A 24,012-nucleotide genomic window follows, 5' to 3' on the forward strand; every position below is an offset into this window, starting at 1 on the left:
GGTGGATGGGTGTGGGTTGGCAGTGGTGGGTGGGGCAAGAGGCCCAAAGTGGGTGAACAACGGATGGAATGCCTACCTTTGTACAGTATGCTATGTTCCAGCTGCAAAAAAAATTATAGGTTCCCACATACCCAGCTCTCCGTCCTGCATTAATGCATTACGGCAGTTCAAGGCATTCCTGAGCAAGTACTGACTGCATTTCTCCCACCGTGGAATGAATAACTATTGCTCACACCATCACAAGTGAGATTAGGGGGGATACCTTCCAGCAATCTTTCTCGACCTGCTGTCCTCCATATATGTTGTTCGACTGTGGCTCCCATCATCCCTGACCACTAGTCATACAGCCTGGGGCTAATGTGAGATGGAGTTCAACCACATCTGGAGCACATCAGCTTCAGGAAGGCTGGCTTCAGGAGACAGAGCTTCCAGGAAAGACTAGTGCCACTAGGCATCCTCAAGTCCCAGGCTCATCACTTTCTGGGTCTGAAGCACCTGCCCTATCATTCACAGTGTTTGTTATTTTGCTCCACTGATTTCCTTGAGTGGAAACACTTCTCTGAGAGAGAGGAATGGGTTCTATTTTTATTTAGCCACAGGTCACATTTTAGCTGTGTACAAACAAAACCTTACTGGAGTGGCTCAAGATGCACACTTGTGTTGGAGTGAGATGGACAATTCTCATGTGAGGGTTTAGTTCACAGTTCAAGTCTGCAGAAGTTGAATGTGCACAGCATGGATTGGCTAGTACTTAAGCCATCACGAATATATCCTTACTCCAACATCCTCAGAACAGTTTTCATATTTTTGTTTAAAAAACCCCCACTATATTAAAAAAGGAGGCAATGAAGGAGCATGTGACTGAATATGCAGAAATGGTGATATATAAACCAAAAAAGGTAGACAGTTCATCCGAAGGGAAGGGGAAACTGATGACTAAATTGGCAGGGTGTTCGCATGTCTATCGGTCTTTTGCATAGTGAAGTGGGAAGGAAGTCAGGCGTATGCAGTGAGTATTGAAATGGTATGGGGTGTATCCAATGCTAGTCCTACTCAGAGAAGACCCACTGAAAGTGATGACCATGTCTAAGTTAGGTCCATCAATTTCAATGGGACTGCTCTGTGTATTCAGCTTTACAAGAAAAAGTATGTGTGAAACAATAACTGAGGCTCAGGATGAGAATTTTTGTAAATAGGAATACATGACTAAAACCGCAACTTTAATGTGGAAGAGCTAAAGGAGGAGAAGTTTTTCCTTGGGAGCCCACACCTGGGAATATATTGGCTTTATGAACACGGCTTGGTAGCAATGACTTTAGTTTGGAGTGACAAGGACTGGCAATGGTGGTCAGCACATGGTGGGAGTGGTGCTAACCTGACCTTCAGCTTAGTGGGAAGAAGAAGGGCAAGGCGGTGGCAATGCCTGTGTGGTGCAAACACACTACTAGAGTCAATCTGGTGTTCTTTACTGGTGCATTTGCACTGCACCACCCTTACCGTGGCCTATGCCTGGTAAGCTACAGTGATGCTGGTGATGGGAGGTGAGGCGAGTGCCACCAGCCACTGCTGGGAACTGCCTGGTGTCAGAATGAGGCAACTGCGACCAATTCTGAACAAGCTTTTGTGTGTTTGGGCAGATAGATAGATAGAGGCTATGAAAACTTATGACAGCCTTCCTCACCCTACCATGCTCTCCAGATGTTGTTAGATCTCCATTTCCACCAGTGGTCCCAGATGATGGGAGTTGTAGGTTGGCAGCATCTAGAGAGTACCAAGTTAGAGAAGGCTGCAGAAATTACTGACCCTGCAGCGTCCAGCACTGAGATGTTGAGAAAGTAGGTCACCTGGAGGGAAGAGGGTCCTGCATCACCAATTTACAGAAAGAAAATAAGAAAGAGAAACCAGCTGATGAGATTCTGGCCCTTTGGAAGGCATTTATCATGTTCCCGGAAATGGTTCTTGGCACCCTCTTGGAAACACTATGTCTCCCAGTGGTGGCTGGTACCCATTGGGACTGTTAGGGCAAAGGACAAAGGGACTAATGGTGGGCAGAGCCAGCCACAGCAGGCAGAGCCAGAGCCAAAGACAACTAATTCTAGGTTTGGCTCCCGTCCTCCTCCTTGCTGAGTTATACAAGGGGCAATACTGAGATGAAGGAGGGGCTGGCTGAGGGTAGGGTGAGGTTGGTGGGGCACCTCCCCTTTTGGCCTAATGGAATAGCTCCCACTGGATTCTCACATATAAACTTGGAATCATTGGGATGTAATACCAGCTCAGAAATAAACCCACACATTTGTCACAGTACGCATATATTCAATTCTGTCTCCATGATCAAAGAACTATTTTGTCTTCTCCGGCGGTTACCAGGAGTTGGATTTTTAACTGATGCTCATTTAAATAGTAAACGGAATTGGGAAGCCTTGGGTATATGGGGGATGGGAGTGGGAAGAACAGATTTCAGACCTAATGGAGCCTCCCCTTTCCAGATGTCAGATATATATATCTATCTCACTCTTTATTGCAATGTATGGATTCTCTTGCAGCCTGTGCCACATTGCAAAGCCATTTGCTCAGAAGCAAATGGGACAACAGGAAGTGATCCGGAACAATAAAAAAAAAGAGAAATAAAGAGCAACACTTCAAAACCCGAAAAAGGTCTTCCTTAAAAATAGGGTTTTTCCTTGCCCTCTCTGGAACATAATATTGCCCTTGCTTGATTTTCCTTTTTAAAAAATTTGCTGGAGTTACCAGCACCACTACAAACACTGGCCAGCAGGTGGAGCGTCGAGCTTCTTTTTGGTTCCTCAGTCTTGAGCAGAGAGAACTTGTGCCAGAATCATCGTCCAGGTGCATGAAAACTCTCTGTGGCCACTCAAACGAAGGAGTTAAAGAGAAAGGAGGGGAGGAAATGAACCCAGGAAGAGTCACTGTGTTGTCTCTGGGCGGGATTTCAGGCCACACCAGATCTCCAGAGGAGGTGACTGCCATTTGGCTTTGGAATCATTTTATCATATTCGGCACCCTGCTTGCCGTGCGTTTTTTGCAAATGTCCCCAGGGGCCAGCTCACTGTAGTTAAGGAAACAGTTATCCAGAGCTAAAAGAGCAAAACAGAGCAAAGGCATCAGATTTAGTCCAGGGCTGGCAGCAAAGCTTCAGCAAACACCATTAAGGGCAGTGAGTTAAATTCAGAACCATTCAAAAAACCTGAATGAAACAGGGCCCATTTAATTTTTTTCATTCATTCATTCTTATTTATGTACAATATTTTTATATGCTAGACAGTTCTAAGCGCTCTACATAAAAACTGTTTAAAAGATACACCCAATGGCATTCAATGCAATTTCCTAAAAACAGTATTAAAAATTAAGCGTCGTATCCAGTGCTAGTCTTGCTTAGAGCAGACCCACTGAAATTAATGGAGAGGACTCTGTTAGGCCCATTAATTTCAATGGGTCTACTCTTGGGTAAAACTTAAGTTGAATACATCCCTAAGCGTCAGAGCTCAGGACTGTCTGTGTCAATCTATAAGAGGTGCTTAAAGGCTAACTTGTTTCCAACATCTGATTTTATCAGTAATTTGATATCTTATATACACTGCTTTTGATGATCAAGCAGTATATAAATCCGGTTTAAATAAATAGGGTGGTTGTGTTTACACGTGGCTTAGATTGCAGGTGGTTCAATATCCCACATACATTTCATGAACTGACTGATGTGCATCCCCTCCCCATTGAACATTTCACCCTCATATGGCAGCCCATAGTGCCAGTGGCAGGATAGGTGCAGTGTTTAGCGAAGGGGACACATATGGCTTCTCTCAACATGGAGGGAAGAGGATCTAGGTAAGGGCATTGTCTAGCAGCCCCCATGCATCCCTGATCCCCACAGATGAGAAATACTCACGTATACAAAGGCTGTAGCTGCAAGTGTGACATCTTTTGGGGTGCCTGGTAGCCATATGAATCAAATCCCCCAATGAAATCAACTGCGGGGTGAAAAACGAGGAGTAAGCATTCATATCAAACAGCTCAGGTTCAACAGACCAAACAACAAAAGCAGCAACACACAAAACGTGGCAGTGGAGGCTGCAGACACGCCATGCATTTTTAAAGCACATGACCCCTCCCAAAGAATCCTGGGAACTGTAGTTGGTTAAGGGTGTTGGAAAGTATAGCTTGGTGAGTGGGGGCAAACTACAGCTCCCAGGATTCTTTGGGGCAAAGCCATGTGCTTTAAATATATGGTGTGCGCATAAGGGAAGTTACAGAAGTGTCTCTAGAGATTTTTGGTTCTTAACTCAACTTCTTGATTATTATCATCATTTCTGAGGCCCCTTTTCCACCTGGTGAGATGCATTTGTCTCCCTCATTACTGTCTTTCAAGAGGAATTTAAAAAACATCTGTTTTCTCATGAATTTGATGGCTGAAAGACACTATTTCTGGCAGCCTTGACATTACAGTGGTACCTTGCTACTCAAACGCCGAAAACCTGGAAATAAGTGTTCCGGTTTTTGAACGTTTTTCGGAAGCTGAACGTCCGATGCGGCTGTTGGCTATTGTTTCCAGGGCGCCTGCATCAATCAGAAGCTGCGCCTTGATTTTCGAACATTTCGGAAGTCAAGTGGACTTCCAGAACGGATTAAGTTTGGCACTTTTGTTTTTGCTATTTATTTTGTGTTTTTCGTTTTTGAGACTCTTTCGGTTAATTTGTTTTTGTGACTGTGTGGAACCCAGTTCAGCTACTGATTGATTGATTGATTGTATGACTGCGGAAATGGATAAAAGCCCCCCATCCAAACAATAACGATCATCAGTGCAGGTAAGAAAATAATAATTAAAATTTTTATCATCTACAATACTGTCTTATTTATTTTACAGTCCAGTACAATGATTATTGCTTTCATAATGGTTTTGTTAGATAGTAAAATTCATGTTAAATTGCTGTTTTAGAGGTTGTTTTTAAAAGTCCGGAACAGATTAATCCGTTTTGCATTACTTTCTATGGGAAAGTGCGCCTTGGTTTTGGAACGCTTTGGTTTTGGAACGGACTTCCGGAATGGATTAAGTTTGAGAACCAAGGTACCACTGTACTGTTTTTAAAAATGTTTTGCAATATAGATACATAGATAGAGCAATGATGTCCCCCTTTCCAGCCTGGTCTTCTGACTTTCCATTCCATATTGTGTGAGAGGCATTCAGAGCTGCTTCTGTTACACTTCTAATATTAATTTTGCCATAGCTGAGCTTGAGTCTCTTCTTTCTATAATGGACTGTCTGATTAGATTTGGAATTAAATGAATGACTGTCAAAGCCGAGAGCTCTCTCTGAAGTTTGTTAGGAAAGACAAACATGCAGGGAAGGACCAGCTTCCGCCTGTATTCCAAGCTCTGAGTAGGAGGATACGTATAATTTGCTGCTCCCTAAATGGGTTTTTTCATGTGTAAACTTTATTAATAATTTCATTTGTGTCAGATGCTGCCGTTTGGAAGCTATCAGGAGCAAATAAGCCTCTGCCAGCTTCAAATATATTCCAAGCAACTTATTACAATGGCCAGGCAGTGTCCTGTTTTACACAAAAGGTTTTAATTTTCCGCTACATCTATTTAGAATGTTATCTGAACATGAGCCACAGGCTGGCAGGGTGATTTGCTTGCAGAAACATTTTCGAATTAACCGTGCTAGAGGATACATTCATTGTTCTTTTGCATTCGGGGACTCCAGCCTTCCTCCGCAGGCATCGGAGGTGAATGGCATTGAACAGAAGTGGGGAAATCCAGCCCGTAGGGCTAATGTGGCCCCTCAGGATTCTCTGTGTGGCCCCCAGGACTCTCCCCAGGCCCTGCTGTGCTGCCCCAGTGGTTTCGCCTCATTGGAATGTGTCCTTGCTTGTCTGGATGGAGAGAATTGGAAGGGGAGGAATGTAGAAACCTTTAGCTTCTGCTTGCTGGAATGTGGTGTCTTTTTCTCTCTCAAAACCTACCTCACAGGATTGTTGTGGGGAGAGTGTGAGGGGAAAGCACCACAGGCACCATCTTGAGTTTCTTTGAAGGGTAAGTGAAGTATAAATGTAATAAATAAAAGAAGCTTTTATCTCCCTGTTTACTATCAACCCCACATGAATTGGTACCCACAAAACACAGGGAGTCCATCTAGGGTAGCGGTCAGCGGTCAGCAAACTTTTTCAGCAGGGGGCTGGTCCACTGTCCCTCAGACCTTGTTGGGGGCAGGACTATATTTTGAAGGGGGAAAAGTGAACGTGCCCCACAAATAACCCAGAGATGCATTTTAAATAAAAGGACAAGTTCTACTCATGTAAAAACATCAGGCAGGCCCCACAAATAACCCAGAGATGCATTTTAAATAAAAGGACACATTCTACTCATGTAAAAACACGCTGATTCCCGGACCGTCCGCAGGCCGGATTTAGAAGGCAATTGGGCCGCATCCAGCCCCCGGGCCTTAGTTTGCCTACCCATGGGTTAATAAGTATGCTGGATTTAAATTGGGCAGACCTAGGTTCAAAATCCCTGCTAGGCCACCAAGATGGCATTTGAACCATATTCGATTACTGCGTCATATAAACAGTTTGAGCTACATGCCACACTCCCTCTACCCCTAAATGGAGTACTCCATAGCCAAGTAATCTCCAATTATTTGTAGATGAAAGGTACTTACAGCTGTCTTCTTCCTCCATAAACACTTTGCTGACGTAGCAGGCGTAAACAAATCCGAAGAGCTTCAAAATATAAAATTATTTTTTTTAAAGAAAAGAAAAGGAGGGGGGAAGAGAGAAAAGCAAATTATTTGAAAGCAAGGAAACAGCAGCGGCAGTTCGGCGAGAATCGGAAATGGTCAAGATGAGGCTGAATAGCTTAATCAAATCACACACGCAGCCACATTGGCCCTCAAGATCAAAACAAGATCAAGAGCAATACCATGATTGGGCTCAACTTCAAAGTGAAAGAGAAGTGAGCCAGTTTTGGAGTTCATTAGCACTCTTCCTCCGCTGGGTATCAGAAATAAAAGCCAGGGATTGGGGCAAGAAAATGCTGGCTGAGATGTATTGTGCTTACTGGGACCACACATGGAGAATAAATCCCATTGAACTCAAGGGGGTTTGCTTCTGACTAGGCATGCATAGGATTGCGCTGTTGATCTAGTCCAGGAGAATCTTTTACTTCCATTCACCTACCCCCACCCACCATTTTTGTTGCCATTGTTTGTTTGGGCTTTTTGTTGTTGTTGAATAACCCACACAATGGATGAAGTGCAGTTATCTCCCGTGTGGACTACTGCAATGTGCTCTACGTGGGGCTACCTTTGAAGGTGACCCAGATACTACAACTAATCCAGAATGCGGCAGCTAGACTGGTGACTAGGAGTGGCTGCCGGGACCACATAACACCGGTCCTGAAAGACCTACAGTGGCTCCCAGTAAGTTTCTGAGCGCAATTCAAAGTGTTGGTGCTGACCTTTAAAGCTCTAAACGGCGTCAGCCCAGTATATCTGAAGGAGAGTCTTTACCCCCATTGTTCAGCCCAGACACTGAGGTCCAGCTCTGAGGGCCTTCTGGTGGTTCCCTCACTGTGAGAAGTGAGGTTGCATGGAACCAGGCAGGGGCCTTCTTCGTAGTGGTGCCCTCCCTGTGGAACGCCCTCCCATCAGATGTCAAGGAAATAAACAACTACCTTAGTTTTAGAAGGCATCTGAAGGCAGCCCTGTACAGGGAAGTTTTTAATGTGTAATGTTTTATCGTGTTTTTAATATTCTGTTGGGAGCCACGCAGGGTGGCTGGGGAAACCCAGCCAGATGGGTGGGGTATAAATAAATTGTTGTTGCTGTACTGAATTCCAAAGCTTGCTTGCTTCTCTGTGACTTTCCAATCAGCTCTAACAAAGGAATCGACCTGCAGATTACTATTTTGTGTGTGTGCATTAAATATGCTGATATCCAGGCCCAGCTAAATCCTGTGCGTTCCTCCCCCACCCCACCCCCAAATCAGGTCTGCAGGCTGAAGGATGCTCCTTGGCCTGTTGCTGCTTTTATAAGCTCAGGGGATGGCAATGTCTGAGGGTGCCTTTTGCCAGCTATGGCCGGTACACCAGCCCATGCCTCCCAGCTGATCAGGGACTCTGGCCTTGGGCTTCAGACAAGTTCTGCACAAGCCTGGCGCCAGCTGAGCACCCCTATGGGCAAGTTAAGCATCATTAAAATGACCTACGCCTTAAAAAGAGGCCTGGCCTGGTTTACTCTCATGTGCGCTAGAGGTATCGCAATAATCAAGCCTAAGGGTTACTAAAAGAACCTGAAAAAGTCAATGTCAGTCACAAAAACATTTTAAGTTCTTTCAAACTGTTTTAATCTTGTGCAATACTGCATTGTTAAAATTAGTGTTGCATTTTAATTGTTGTAATCTGCCCTGGGACCTTAGAGTGACAGGCAGGTAATAATTTGTAACAACAACAAGAACAACAACCTGATGCAGATGTTAAATGTTTGAGAAAGATAGGTGCAGGAAATAATGGTTCTCTTTAAGCATCCTATTCCCAAGCCATTTTCACCAGCACCCTTGAACTGAGCTCCAAGGTACACCAGAAGCCACTGCACACTGGTTAAAAACAGGAGCTGTGCACTCATAATTTAGAGGAAAACAGTACGAGGGAGAGGATCAATCGCTCCCCCACCCCTCCTTCACTGATCAAACAAGGAGCCTCCATAACAGCATTTCGTAAGGGAAACAATATCAATAAAACATCTTCCAGCATAGCTAGCAGTTTGGCCTTAACCTCAAGGTTGAGTTCTGGGTCTGTTGCTTTTCATTCTTGCTTTCCATCCTCTAGGACATATGATTTGCTCTCTCAATGCCAATTATTTTTGCACTATGTTCATTTCCCTGTGTGTGTTTCCCTGTGTCTTTGCCCTCCTTCATTTGTCAAAAAAACCCCAAACCAAAAATCTTCTTGCCTTTGTGCTATTTCTTTTTAAGGATCTCCTTGCTTGTATTTTAAGGAATGTCAGCTCAGAAGGATGCCCCATGGAATACAGCAGACTTACTCCTAGGTAAGTGTGCAGAGAGGACTGCAACCCAATTGTTTATCCCGCAGTCCATTTCTCAACCTTCTGCATCTTTCATCCTAGACAGGATCACTGTTTCGTTTTTTTCTCATGCCAGGAATTTAGGAACTGAACTCAACATGACTAATGGGTCTAGAAATGCACTGTCAAGTGTCTGGTGAAGAAATTAATTTTTATTTTGATGACTTTTTTTTCAACTGGGGAATGGGTGGATAGGGCTTGAAGCCCCTCAAATTTATCTACACCTCCAGACTCACCTTCCCAGAGACAGGTTGCTGTTGCTTTTTCATTTCATACAAACTTGCAGGGAGCAAATTGGAGTATGCTAGTAACACAAAGTGCCAGGGAACCAAAATGGAATGCTTGGTTTCTTGGTAGATTTTTTTTTTTAAGTCGAAAGTAAACAAATAAATACAGCCATTTTAATATGCTCTTCCTAGCCAGAAGACCTCTCTAGCTCCCCGGACAAAAAAAAAAAAAAAAAAAAAAAAAGGAATCAGAAGCAAACCCATTCTATAAATCTAGTGTTTATGGGTGTGAAATTTGTTACACACGAGTGGGCAGAATCACCTTCAGTGTCTCAGTTGTTTTTTAGGGATCAGTGTGGTGGAAGAGTCAGCTGGAGACGGATGCTGGTACCACCTACCGCAAGGAATATCTGCATTGCACTGCTCACCACCTCAATATACTGATAATCAAGCAAGCACCCAGTGACTGTGATGACGTGATGGTCTTCGAGGGCCAGATTGGAGTTCATCACCGGGGTCACCAGGCAACCAGGCCCGTTCTCCATCCACCATGAGCGATGCAGCGATGTGTTAAAGGTCATGATGAAGTCTCGGTCCTAAGGAAGCAGGACACAGGAAAGCAAAATAATAATAATAATAATAATAATAATAATAATAATAATAATTATTATTTATTTATACCCCACCCACTCTGGGTGGCTCCCAATGGAATAATAATAATAGCGATAGAAGATCAAACTTTAAAAACTTCCCTAAACAGGGCTGCCTTCAGATGCCTTCTAAAAGTCAAATAGCTGTTTATTTCCTTGACATCTGATGGGAGGGTGTTCCACAGGGAGGGTGCCACTACCGAGAAGGCCCTCTGCCTGGTTCCCTGTGACCTCATTTCTCGCAGTGAGGGAACCGCCAGAAGGCCCTCAAAGCTGGACCTCAGTGTCTGGGCTGAACGATGGGGGTGAAGACTCTCCTTCAGATATACTGGGCCGAGGCCATTTAGGGCTTTAAAGGTCAGCACCAACACTTTGAATTGTGCTCGGAAACGTACTGGGAGAAATGTAGGTCTTTCAGGACCGGTGTTATATAGTCTTGGTAGCCACTCCCAGTCACCAGTCTACTGTAGCTGCCGCATTCAGGATTAATTGTAGTTTCCGAGTCACCTTCAAAGGTAGCCCCACATAGAGCGCATTGCAGTAGTCCAAGCAAGAGATAACTAGAGTATGCACCACTCTGGCGAGACAGTCTGCAGGCAGGTAGGGTCTCAGCCTGTGTACCAGATGGAGCTGGTAAACAGCTGCCCTGGTCACAGAATGGACCTGTGCCTCCATGGACAGCTGTGAGTTCAAAATGACTCCCAGGCTGCACAGCTACTCCTTCAGGGCACAGTTGCCCCATTCAGGACCAGGGAGTCCTCCACACCAGCCTGCCCCCTGTCCCCCCAAAACAGTACTTCTCAGTACTCAGTCCTCAAAGCAAGGATCTATGCCACTGCCACCTAGAAACCTAAAATTCTATGCATGTGTAGGAAATGTTCTTCCGAGTTATCATTCGACAAATAGTAGTAGTAGTAATAATAATAAAAACCCTTGTCAGAGCTTCTGTCCCTCCATCCGCAGTAGAACACAATATTGATTGCAGGGCTCTAGTGGCAGAAGGGATTTCTGCCTTGCTTTGTTTACCTGCCAGGACCTTCAATAACCATGTCAGCCCAGCTTCACAACCAGCCAGCAGAACATATTACAAGACAGCTGCCCCTGTATGGCTGCCTCCTGGCACTGGCCTTTCAGAGGGAGCTTTCAGGGAGAGATGCATTCCATCCATCTGCCACGATTGTCCCGGAGCATTTAACAAAGGCAATAGAGGTTCTCATGACAAGCTGTGATTCCTAACTACAGGCTCCAGAAACTCAGATCAAATTGGCATGGCTGAGGTCGCTCTGACTCTCTGGAGCCACAAGGAAAGGTAGCTGGTGGCGGAAGTCATGGAGCGCTGGCAGAAGCATATGGAACAGTTTCCAAGTGCCCACTTACAACACCAAATGCATCACTGCATTCAGCAGTGTTATTTTCTATGGATGCTTTGAGCCTGCCAAAAAAAAAAGCAAAAGCTGAATGTTGCATCAAAATTCTAAATGCATGAATGAATGTGCAAGAGACTATGAATGAAGAGACTATTATTCTCCTTGGGCATATTCTACTACTACTACTATTTGTAATACTATTACCAATTACTATTACTATTGGACGCGAGTGACACTGTGGTCTAAACCACTGAGCCTCTTGGGCTTGCCAATTGGAAGGTCAGTGGTTCGAATCCGTGCAATGGGGTGAGCTCCTGTTGCTCTGTCCCAGCTCCTGCCAACCTAGCAGTTCAAAAGCACACCTGTGCAAGTAGATAAATAGGTACTGCTGTGGCAGGAAGGTAAATGGTGTTTGCGTGTGCTCTGGTTTCCATCCTGTGTCCTGTTGTGCCAGAAGCGGTTTAGTCATGCTGGCCACATGACCCGGAAAGCTGTCTGTGGACAAACGCCGGCTGCCTCGGCCTGAAAGCGAGATAAGCGCCACAACCCAATAACCACCTTTGACTGGACTTAACCATCCAGGAGTCCTTTACCTTTTTTACCTAATACTACTATTACGATTACTATTACTATTAGTACCCCACCCAGTCAGATGGGGCAGGGAACCCACTGAGTTCTTCTTGAGTTGCAAATATATCCAGTGAATGCTATAATGAACTACTGGCATTTTGAAAGTGGGAACTGCCACAAAACACTGTAGTGTGGAGTGTTCCTGCTTAGGGTTCCAAACACCCCTGCCCTGTTCCAGAACACTCCATTCCATCCTCACCACCTGCAACATTCAGTCTGTATTCTGTGGGCACTGGCCAGCTTGTGGGAGGGTCTTTTCCCACTTAGATTTTTTTCTCCAAGCTCTTTTTGTACTTCTGCAAACCCTGATGACACCCCAAGCCTGTTGATGAATCACTCCTGACTGTGAATGGTGCTGTTTTTGGGATACAGAAGTCTCCAATCTTGGAGAGCGAGTTACTTATTGTCCCTCTTTCTTTCCCTCTCTCCTCTGATGTCCCCCTGTGTCTCTGCCTCTTTGTTGCAGCAGCCCTAGCTACAAGCTCCCCAGGAGAATGGTACCTCTGGGTCTGGCCAGGAGGTGCTTCCCAGGCCCCTGTGGGGCAGTGTGAGGAGGAACCTCTCTTTGGGGCAAGGGGGGCAGCTCAGAGACCAGGGGCAGCAATTGCCCAGAGGACTCCCAGGGGAGGGGAGGGGAGAGGAGGCTGAGGGAACACTCCACAAGGGAGGGTCTTCGAGAAAGGGTGAGAGGCTGCCAGCTTGGTAGGCAAGGGTCTCCTGATCCCCACAGGGATGCCGCAGAAAGCATGTAGTTGGTTAAGGGAGCTGCAGACTCAAAAAGGTTGAAAGCCTCTGATACTGTATATGGGATCTGCTTAACATGTCCACTTCCTTGCACTTCCGGTTAGGACTGGCAATATCCTCCATCAAAAACCCTGAAGAGCTGGTCAGTCCCGAGCTAGATGGACGAAGAGGCCACAGCTTTCCATTCTCCTTTTTATGCTTCCTTTAGAATGAGATGGGCCACAGTCTGGATAATCAAAGACACACCAAAAACCCTCTTTCTTGCTCCAGCAAGGCCTGGGGCAACTGTGGCTCCCCTGATGGAACCAGGACACAGCCTAAATATTACACACATGCACACACGCATGCGGGAAAGGCTCGTTCTGAAATATGATAGAGACAGTAGTGCCAGTTTTGGGCTTCCTTCCAGGAACGGCTGGCTCTAATCAATATGTCTGGCCTGTTCAGCAAAACAGAATAGAAAAAAGAAGACGATTCAACAAAGGGCTTTCGTTTCACTTTCAAGAGCTGCTTTCATCACAGATACAGCTCCAGGACAAGCCCCATGTTTGAAATCTCTTCACAAAGGTGATTGTCCTAAAAGCTACAGTCCTTCTAAAGAGCATATGACACAAGCCGCCCGCCCCCCACAATCCAGAGGTGCATTCATGATTATTTGTGCTCCTGATAGCACCAGGCTAGTTCTATGTGGTCCTGCTTTCCAAACTGTTGGTGACTGCAAAGGTTTGGGGGGCAGACACCCTGCTTGAATTGAAATCAGTGCATGTAGCTTCCTGTTGAAGCCCTGCAACATTTTATCTCACATTTGTTTCAGTGGCGGTGGTGAGTTGCCCCATTTTTCTTGCACTCTAGTGCAAAAAGTGCCCCCTGCAGATGGCAGCAATGCAGTAACACTGAGGAAGCACCACAGCACAACTAATGAATGTCTGGATGGTCCAGTGTAAATCCATCGCTAATGCACTATTATTATGTCAGTGGTGTGGTGCAGAATACACTGGTCTGGAGGGGTCCAGGGACTCTCAGAAGTAAGATGTTCCTGGGCACATGATAATCAAAAGTGTTCCAGTGTAGCCTCCCAAGTCACTGCTGCCTCCAGCTCTTGAGGCAGAGCTCAGCCATCATGGCTAATAGCCCTCTCCTCCATTAATTTGTCCTATCTTCTTTTAAAGCCATTCAAGTTGGTGGCCATCCCTGCCTCCTGTGGCAAGGAGTTCCATAGTTTAACTATGCATTGCATGAAGAAGTATTTTCTTTTATCTGTCCTGAAACTTCTGACATTCAGCTTCAATGGGTGTCCACAAGTTCTGGTCTTCTGAAAGAGGGAGGAATTTTCTCTCCCTGTGCCATGCCAAATTTTATTAGCTTCTATTGTGTCACCTTTTCTCTAAACCAGGCATGTCCAAAGTCCATTTCGGGGGCCTAGTCGATTTAATCTGGCCCCCATGGCAGTATATGTCCTGGGATAAAATTGTAAGAAAAGCTCAACAACCTTGGTCGGCCCTCATGCATGTTCACTTCATCAAATCTGGCCCTCTTTGAAAAAAGATTGGGCATCCCTGCAAGTCTAAACTAAAAAGTCCCCAACATTGCAGGCTTTCTTCATAGGGGAGTCTCTCCCTCCTCTTAATGATTTTGGTTCCCCTTTTCCGAACCTTTTCCAACTCTACAATGTCCTTTTAAGGCGAGGCAACCAGAACTATACACAGATCCACATTTTTAAGACCTTAAGTCTGCCTTCCCCAACTTTATGCCTTCCAGAAGTTTGGAATGACAACTCCCATCAGCTGCAACCAGCCGCCACTCCAATCCTGCTAGCGCTTTTGCACCGCACAGCCTCTCTGCCACCTCTTCCTCCTTGTAAGCAACAGCTGCCCACCTTCTGAGAAGATAGTATAGTGTTTCTGTCCCCCACCACAAAGAGAACTGCTTCTGGGTTCAGCATCAGGTTCAGTCCCCAGCATCTCCAGATTGGAAATGTAGCCAGTCCAAAATCCTGGATATTATCTGTTGGGCGGTGCAGGCAATTCTGAGCTAGATTGACCAATGTACTCACTTGGTTTAAGGTAGATTCCTATGCTCTTTTGTTGACTGGGGGCCAATTGTCTCTCCCCCCCCTTTTATATATAATTTTTATCAAATTTTCTGTTTTACAATTTAGAATATTTATTTAGACAACCTTAATATATCAATGACTTCCCTTCTTCTCTTTCCATGGTTCATTTTGCATATCATAGATCCCTGCATATTTTATATAAACTAAACCATTCAGTATTCCATTGTTACTTCCATCAAAACTTATTTACACTGTTGAATTTATCTTAATGCTGCCAACATTTTCAAGTGTACACAATTTCCCCCCATATATTCAATAAACATTTTCCAATCTTCTTTAAATGAATGCTCTTCTTGTTCTCTTATTCTATAGGTTAGATCCGCAAGCTACGCATATTCCAACAGTTTAAGTTGCCATTCTGACCAAATGCCTTTCTGTGTAGCACTTTAACCTGTTTACAAGCACTGAGGAGTGACGTCTGCCACCCCACAAAACATCAACCCTGTTGAAAATGACTTCCTTATGCCAGCATTAAGTAGGGCAGATGCAACTGACTATGTGATTCTGCTAAAGATCTAAAACACACAACAGCATTTAGATATTTTGCCATCTGCTCAGTAACAAATGCATTGATCCCCTCAAGGAAGATACTCAGAAGGGTTTTTAAAGATTGATCAGGAAACCATCTTACATCCTCTTATTATGTGACTCTGGAGTGGCTACATGGACAGTATGTCTTACGTGGAACAGTGTGGTGTAGTGATTAGTATTGGATTAGGACCTGGGAGACCAGGGTTCAAATCCCCACTCAGTCAAGAAGCTCATGGGGTAACCTTGGGCCAGTCACTCACTCTCAGCCTAAACTACCTTGCAGGGCTGTTGTGAGGATACAATGAGGAGGAGGACACCAGGCATAGGCAAACTCAGCCCTCCAGATGTTTTGGGACTACAACTCCCATCATCCCTGACCACTGATCCTGTTAGCTAGGGATGATGGGAGTTGTCGTGCCAAAACATCTGGCAGGCCAAGATTGCCTGTGCCTGGTGCATACCATCTTGAGCTCCTGGGAGGAAAGGTGGGATGAAAATGTAATAATACACAAAATATATCTGCCCCATCCACACCCAACTTCCAGTGTGACACACTGGGGGTTTGGACTGGGTCCTAAAATTAATGCATGGTATCAAACTAAGTTTTACTCAGAGTAGACCCATTGAAATTAAGAAGCATGACTATGTTAGGTCCATTAATTTCATAATTTACTTGCGTCTACTCTGAAGAAAACTTAGTTGAATTACCACCCAATAAACAGGTATTGATCCAGCACTAAGGTCCAGCCAGACTTTTCCTCCCTTCCACCCACTAGCATTCTCATTCCCTTGCAAACCTTCTCAGCTTTCCCCTAAACACGGAGCAATTTGCTAAATAAAAGTGGAAAGTCAGCCGTTCAGTCCCATTCTGCCTTCCTAGTAGAACAGCATGAGTAGACAAGGACAATAGAGATTTTAAAAAAGACTGGGAACCATTTATGTTGTATTTATGGAACCAATGTAAAGAAATGGACTCACTAGTAGGTTTTGACTAAACACTTACAACTAACAAAGTAAATATAGAAGCTATAAAGATGAAGTTAAAATGAGAAGAATACAACAATATTTAATTTAAAGAATATAATATTGAAGCACAGTATTGCAAGCAAGACAAGTTTATATGGGGGAGGAAAAGCCAGAAGGGGAAGTTCGGGGAAGTCATGGGGGGAGAGGGGGAAAGTGGGGAATTTAATTTGTTGTTACTTGTTACGATATGATTGTGATAAAAATGTAAAAACCAATAAATTTATGATTTATTTATTTTTTAAAAAGAACAGCATGAGTATTTTAGACTGGGGATTTAACCGTTCATTCCTTGCAGCATGTTTGCATCCCACTAAAAGAAAGTCTTGCTCCTTGGGGAGGAAGGTGCACACGTTCCGAAAATATAAGAAAGAAACCGCCAAAACCCCTCGATTTATAGTGCACGGCAACGTTTCGGATTTCCCCGTCGGCCTGACGAGTCGATTCTGCTCGGCAACATCAGCACCAGCGAGAGGAGGAATGAATTTCCCCCAAATGGCCGTGGCACTTTCCTGACACGCAAGCCACCTCCTGAACTCCCATCTCTATTTGACTGAGCAATCGCAGCGCAAAAATGATGGATGGAAAAGCCTTGGGTTGTCAGGCGGATCAGTGGTTCGAGAAGGGCGTGCACTCGGTATGATTACAGAGGTAATTACCTGTGAAAGGTGTCCTACTTCCAGGTAAAAGCAGATGATGAATGCATTCCATCCAACCCAAAGCACGAGCCACACTGCATACTGGAGAGAAAGGGGCAGAGCAACAGTTAACAATATACTGTGGGGTGAGCTGCTCTGAAGACATGTTCTGCCTCTCCATCAGTCTGGTGGTTTTTTTTGTGTTTTTTCAGGGGGAGCCACCATGATGTAGTAGTTAGAGCAGGGGTCAGCAAACTTTTTCAGCAGGGGGCCGCGAACTATTTTTTTTTTGGGGGGGAGAACGAATTCCTATGCCCCACAAATAACCCAGAGATGCATTTTAAATAAAAGACACATTCTACTCATGTAAAAACACCAGGCAGGCCCCACAAATAACCCAGAGATGCATTTTAAATAAAAGACACATTCTACTCATGTAAAAACACCAGGCAGGCCCCACAAATAACCCAGAGATGCATTTTAAATAAAAGGACACATTCTACTCATGTAAAAACACGCTGATTCCCAAACCATCTGCGGGCTGGATTTAGAAGGTGATTGGGCCGGATCTGGCCCCCAGGCCTTAGGTTGCCTACCCATGGGTTATAGCAGGGGTCAGCAAACTTTTTCAGCAAGGGGCCAGTCCACTATCCCTCAGACCTTTTGTGGGGGCCAGACTATATTTTGGGTGTGTGTGTGTGTGTGTGAAATGAACGAATTACTATGCCCCACAAATAACCCAGAGATGCATTTTAAATAAAAGGACACATTCTACTCATGTAAAAACATGCTGATTCCCAGACCATCCGCGGGCCAGATTTAGAAGGCGATTGGGCCATATCTGGCCCCCGGGCCTTAGGTTGCCTACCCATGGGTTAGAGTGTTGAACTGAGTCCTGGGAGACTTGGGTTCTAATCCCCAATGAAGCTCAGTGGGTGATCATCAGACATTCACTGCCTCTCACCCTAGCCTACCTCACAGGGTTGCAGCAACCGAAGATTGTGAACATGGATAAGCTCGAGCAAGCCAGACTTCATCCATTAATGAACATCTGCCCCAGCCTTGTGTTGTAAGATCCAATGACCTTTCCCCCCTTCAAATCCCCACACAGATTATGTTTCTCATGAAGCGGCTACTGTATTGGCAAGTTTAAATATTTACCCTATTCCTTCCCTCAGGATCCATTGGTACTTGGAACCAGAACTCGGTGAGACTTTCTCTGGAGAGGAGAAACACATTTGTGTGGCTGTCCTCAGCACAGATCATGGGGAGACAGCACCCCCTCAGGACAAATCTGCAAGGATTTACCATATTTTTCGCTCTATAAGACACACTTTCCCCCTCCTAAAAAGTATAGGGAAATGTGTGTGCGTCTTATGGAGTGAATGCAGGCTGCACAGCTATCCCAGAAGCCAGAACAGCAAGAGGGATTGCTGCTTTCGCTGCGCAGTGACCCCTCTTGCTGTTCTGGCTTCTGGGATTCAGAATAATTTTTTTTCTTGTTTTCCTCCTCCAAAAAATAGGTGCGTCTTGTGGTCTGGTGCATCTTATAGAGCGAAAAATATGGTACTTCAGCTTGAATAGTGAAAACTGCAACCCCAACTTTTGATTCCTCAACTTTCTGGTCTGGTGGGAGCTGGAGTCCAAACCACTCTGAGGTTGTTGCTTTTTTTAAAAAAAAAACAGTCAGGAGATTATATATTTATTTCATAAAATGTATGCAACACCTGGAGCGCCACATATTCCCCATCCCTGTTGCTGGGGCTGTAGGAAGTCCAAACATCAGGGGGAGTGGGCACCAAAATGGCTATTCTTGGCTATCTATTGTACTTACCAGTATGAGGTATTTGGATCTGTACTGAATGGTGCCAAAAACGCCCAGGATGACAGCCATGATGTGTAAAAAATTAGCCAGAATGGGCACCCACTGGTAACCCAGAAAGTCGAATATTTGCCTCTCCAGGGCTGCGATCTGTAAGAGAGGGAGAGGGGAAGGGTGAGGACAGAGCAGAGACTTACTCATTCTGCAGCATCTCTCAGAACATGCCCCTACCACATACACACACCAAAAAAAGTAGCAAAGTTACAGGCACATAATTAATGAGAAATCCCACAGACTATTAGTTACAGACAGAGATGTTGGAGTGATTCATTGGCCGGTGTCGAGCAAATACATCACAGCGCAAGAGGATTCATTAGGAATAATCACGGTCTGAAAGGAGGTGTGAGCACAGGAAAGATATAAAAGGGTAAGCAAGATCAAAAGATGAGGGAAGCACTCCAATTACATGGGGAGGAAGGGAAGGAAACAGGGAGCTAATGCTTTGTATCTCTTGTGGACCCCCCCCCCCACCTTAGCAAACGGCTTCAGAAAGCAACAGGGGATATGGCCAAATGAATTTCAGTCATGACAAATGTAAGGTTCTGCACTTAGGCAGGAAGAAGCAGCTGCAAAAATATAAGATGAGGGACACCTGTCTTGCCAGTAGTACATGTGAAAAGAATCTCAGGGTCTTAGTAGACCACAGGCTTAACATGAGTCAAAAGTGTGATGCAGCAATGATGCGTACTGAAGGGGTGTGGTCAGGACCAAATGTCACGCAACATAATACAGTGGTACCTCAGGTTAAGTAATTCATTCGTTCCGGAGGTCCATTCTTAACCTGAAACTGTTTTTAACCTGAAGCACCACTTTAGCTAATGGGGCTTCCTGCTGCTGCTGTCGTGCCGCCGGAGCACGATTTCTGTTCTTATCCTGAAGCAAAGTTCTAAACCTGAGGTCCTATTTCTGGGTTAGCAGAGTCTGTAACCTGAAGCGTATGTAAACCCGAGGTACCACTGTACTTCAGGATGAGAACAGAAATCATGCTCTGGCGGCATGGCAGCTGTGGGAGGCCCCATCAGCTAAAGTGGTACCTCAGGTTAAGAACAGTTTCAGGTTAAGAACGGACCTCCAGAACGAATTAAGTTCTTAACCCGAGGTACCACTGTACTCATTTCTTCCAAAGACAGCATGGCAAGTTAGCTCAAAGCAGATGATAGCACAGAGTCAGTATTTATTTAGTTAACTTGCTCCACTGAACATTTTCACAAATTATCTGTCTTACTGAATAAGATAGAACAGGTTGCATCTGCACCAGATTTGAAATTATTATTTTTACTTCTGGAAGTGTTTTCACTTATGGAATTGTTTTCACTTACGAAATTGCTTTTAGTTGTATATGATATCATCTTTATACATGAAATTATGCTATTGTTTTTATTGCTGATCCTTTTATTGTGATATCCCTCTGAGATATCTTACGAAAAGTGAATCACAAATGTAATTAGATAAATAACTGAAGTCCAATTCTCTAGTCCTTCATTACAGAGGAAGAACATTACAAAGGAAGAACTAGAGGGCTGACCTTTTTTATCCATAACAGATGAATACGTTAAAACCCAAAATTTATCACATTGCATCGCCTCTACAACCTATCCTGCTTCTTAACTGCATGGATTTCCAAGCCAGCTAACAATATGTTAAAACCATCAACATAAAATGAGCAAGCAAATCAAGAACAAAAACTCAATTCTAGTTCAGTAAAGGTAAAGGGACCTCTGACCATTAGGTCCAGTCGTGGCCGACTCTGGGGTTGTGGCGCTCATCTCGCTTTATTGGCCGAGGGAGCCGGCGTACAGCTTCCGGGTCATGTGGCCAGCATGACTAAGCCGCTTCTGGTGAACCAGAGCAGCGCACGGAAATGTTGTTTACCTTCCCACCAGAGCGGTACCTATTTATCTACTTGCACTTTGACGTGCTTTCGAACTGCTAGGTTGGCAGGAGCAGGGACCGAGCAACGGGAGCTCACCCCGTCATGGGGATTCGAACCGCCGACCTTCTGATTGGCAAGCCCTAGGCTCTGTGGTTTAACCCACAACGCTACCCGCGTCTAGTTCAGTATCACACACCAAACCCCATTTAAAAGCCAGAATCCCTAATTCAGCCTGGTAGCTCACTGGATAGCCTGGGACCAGTCAATATCCCTCAGCCTAACCCACCTCACAGGATTGTTGTGAGGATAAAAGGTGGAGGGGGAGAAATATGTCAGGCCACCTTGAGCTACAAGGAAAAGAAAAGAAAAGCAACAGAAAAGAAGCCTGACAGATGGACAAAAGGGAGGGTTTTCAAATACAAGGTGCCGGGACTGAAAGGTTGCCACCTGCTTCACTTGAGAAGGTCGGACAACCACGAGCAAGGCCTCCAACACAAGCAAGATGTTTTTGAGGTCCACCAGGGAAGAGATGCTTCAGGCAAAACAAGTCACCAGAACCCACCCCAGGTCTCAGGTTTGGGTCCTGAAATCTCAGTGTCTCGGATGCTCCTGACTTGGCAACCCTAGGTACAATAATATATTTTAATAATAAAAAACCCTGTGATCTAGTCAATGCACCAACTCTATACTATTTTATGATGGCAGAGACAAAACTGTCTATTTCCTAAGCTGGGGACCATTGCAGATCTGTGGGTTGTATCTGCTCCCATCATACAAGGAAAAGCAAGTTGAAAATTACATTAACGAGTTTTATTCCAAAAGCTCCGAATGGCTGTGGAGAGGGTGGGGGCATCTGGCGTGGAGGTCTGTGTTCAATAGGGCCATTAAGAACCTAATTAGCCTAATCTGGAAGGTGAAGCCGCCTGCACCAGTGATTTATGGCCACTTGTCAAGCTGCTCTCCAGAGGATGGTTGGGTTAGAGGGGAGGGAGGGAGGGTACATGGAAGATTCTGGTTGTCAAAGTGGCTTAATGCAGCGGGCTGTGATGAACCGATGACAGGGACCCAAGGATCCCCTTTCTATTTATGGGCAATAATTTTAAAAAGTATCAGAAGAACTAGTAATATACAGAAAATTAAGGGTTGCATCCACTGCAGTGTCAACTGGGTTCTGCTGGCACAATGAGACTTCCGTTTCCTCACCTCCCTGTGCAACCCCCAAAACTGCTGCAGAGGGTCCCCAAACCCTCCAGACATGATTTTGATGGTGTAATGGGGGGGGCATCCTGGAGTAGATAGGATAGGAGCCCACAGAAGTCCTTTGCACCATTGCTGGATATGGCCAAGCGCTACGTTTGTCTGATAACAGCAGCCAGGTCACTTATCCTTTCTAAAGTCTAGGCTCCCACTAGAGAGCAATGTATCTGCTATCTGCCTTCCAGATTTCACATCGACTGCCTGTGTCAGGGCTGAGCCCAGAGTCAGGAATGAAGAGCTAAGTCAGCACCAAAGGGGAAAACAGCAAGGTAAAGTCAAGGTGCATGCCAGACAAGGCCAGCACTAGAGTTCAGGAGGCCCTCGCCATGGTGTTTGTTCTGCCCGCTTCCCAACCAGGTCAGGTATAGTCCTACCTGGACAATGGAACTATAAAATCAATACATTTCAAAGTTCTGTGGGCCGGGGCATTACACGTTGAGTAACTTAAGATGGCAGACAGTCACCAAGGATGGGAGCTGAACTTGGCTCCTATTAAAAAATGGCACTGTTTTCCACTGCTGAAAAGCATCCATGACCTTGGCCAAGAGGGCAGTAGATTGGGCCTGTCAACTACCCAAGTTGGCTAACCGTTGGTTAAGTCAGAACCAAGGACACTGGGACACACCAGAAATCAGGAAGGCCTTGCTGCTCAGGTGAGGCTAAATTAAAACAGGAAGCCCTCTTAATGCTCCTTCAAGTCCAGAAGGACCCAAGAGGTCTGGTAGGTCCATGACCTGACGGCACTTCACTGAGAAGCTGTCTCCTGCAGTTCAAAGGTTCGTCAAACAGCTCAACTGTCCACAGATTCTAGCAGTTCCTGACTGCAGACTTCCTTTGATACACAGCTTTCTACTGGTGGGCTTGTATTAGGACTCACTGTTGATGATCCACAGATGTCGCCTTGTGTCACCATCATCCTGTTACAAACTTTCATTTACCGATGGTCTGATAACTAGATACAAATAAACGAATCTGATCTACTTGGTTACATTGTTTGTCTTTGGAAGAATCATTGCTCAGTTGAGCCACAATCACACCATGCATTTTAAAGCACTGTGATACCACTTTGAACAGTTGCAGCTTCCCCCCAAAGAATCCTGCAAACTGCAGTTGTTAAGGGTGCTAAAAACTGTTAGGAGACCCATATTCCCTTCACAGCTACAATTCCCAGAGTTCCCTGGGAACAGGGATTGATTGCTAAACTACCCTGGGAATTGTAACTCTGGGAAGCGAATAGGGGCCAACTCTCAGCACTCTGAACAAACTACAGCTCCCAGAATTCTTTATGGGAAGTCATGATTTTTTTAAAGTGGCATCATAGTGCTTTAAATGTATGATGTGACTGTGGCCTTAGTCTATCAATGTTTACATTTAGATCTTGCCTTTGTCTGTGGGGTTCCCATTAAGGTGTTGACCAGACCTGCTTAGCTTCAGCAACATGGCTGTGTCATTGTCCTTTAGACCACACACTGGGACAAGCTTAATACAGCCTTTAGGACAGGAGAGAGTAGAAAGTGGATCAGAATCTCCTGGTACAGCTCTGTGTAGTTTGCAGTACATAGTCAAGAGCTTCTGATCCTCTGTTGTTTAACAGCAGCAATGATAAAAAACTTCCACCCTCTTTTCTAAATTAAAGTAAAGGGTAAAGGGACCCCTGACCATTAGGTCCAGTCGTGGCCGACTCTGGGGTTGTGGCGCTCATCTCACTTTATTGGCCAAGGGAGCCGGCGTACAGCTTCCAGGTCATGTGGCCAGCATGACTAAGCTGCTTCTGGCGAACCAGAGCAGCGCACGGAAATGCAGTTTACCTTCCTGCCGGAGCAGTATCTATTTATCTACTTGCACTTTGACATGCTTTCGAACTGCTAGGTTGGCAGGAGCAGGGACCGAGCAACGGGAGCTCACCCCGTCGCGGGGGTTCGAACCGCTGACCTTCTGATCGACAAGTCCTAGGCTCTATGGTTTAACCCACAGCACCAC

At 45.2% G+C, this 24,012-nt stretch overlaps 1 protein-coding gene across 3 annotated transcripts in view; it reads right to left on the reverse strand.

Annotated features, from left to right (window-relative positions):
- The window catches only part of NKAIN1 (sodium/potassium transporting ATPase interacting 1), a gene marked incomplete at its 3' end in the record, with an annotated part of 54,747 nt that continues 30,735 nt past the window's right edge, over window positions 1–24,012 (reverse strand). Inside the window, exons 2-7 of one of the 3 annotated variants that reach the window (XM_083628093.1) lie at window positions 18,855–18,992; window positions 17,042–17,122; window positions 9,723–9,920; window positions 6,677–6,737; window positions 3,905–3,986; window positions 1–3,095 (exon numbers count right to left, since the gene is read on the reverse strand). In XM_083628093.1, the coding sequence (XP_083484219.1) occupies window positions 3,086–3,095; window positions 3,905–3,986; window positions 6,677–6,737; window positions 9,723–9,920; window positions 17,042–17,122; window positions 18,855–18,992 (570 nt within the window). Of the gene's footprint in view, window positions 3,096–3,900; window positions 3,987–6,676; window positions 6,738–9,646; window positions 9,921–17,041; window positions 17,123–18,854; window positions 18,993–24,012 lie in introns of those variants that run through there. The other 2 variants (XM_083628094.1, XR_014551408.1) reach the window with 2 other exon arrangements.

Source organism: Podarcis filfolensis, assembly GCF_964270895.1.
Source record: "Podarcis filfolensis genome assembly, chromosome: 8".
Lineage (NCBI taxonomy): Eukaryota > Metazoa > Chordata > Lepidosauria > Squamata > Lacertidae > Podarcis > Podarcis filfolensis.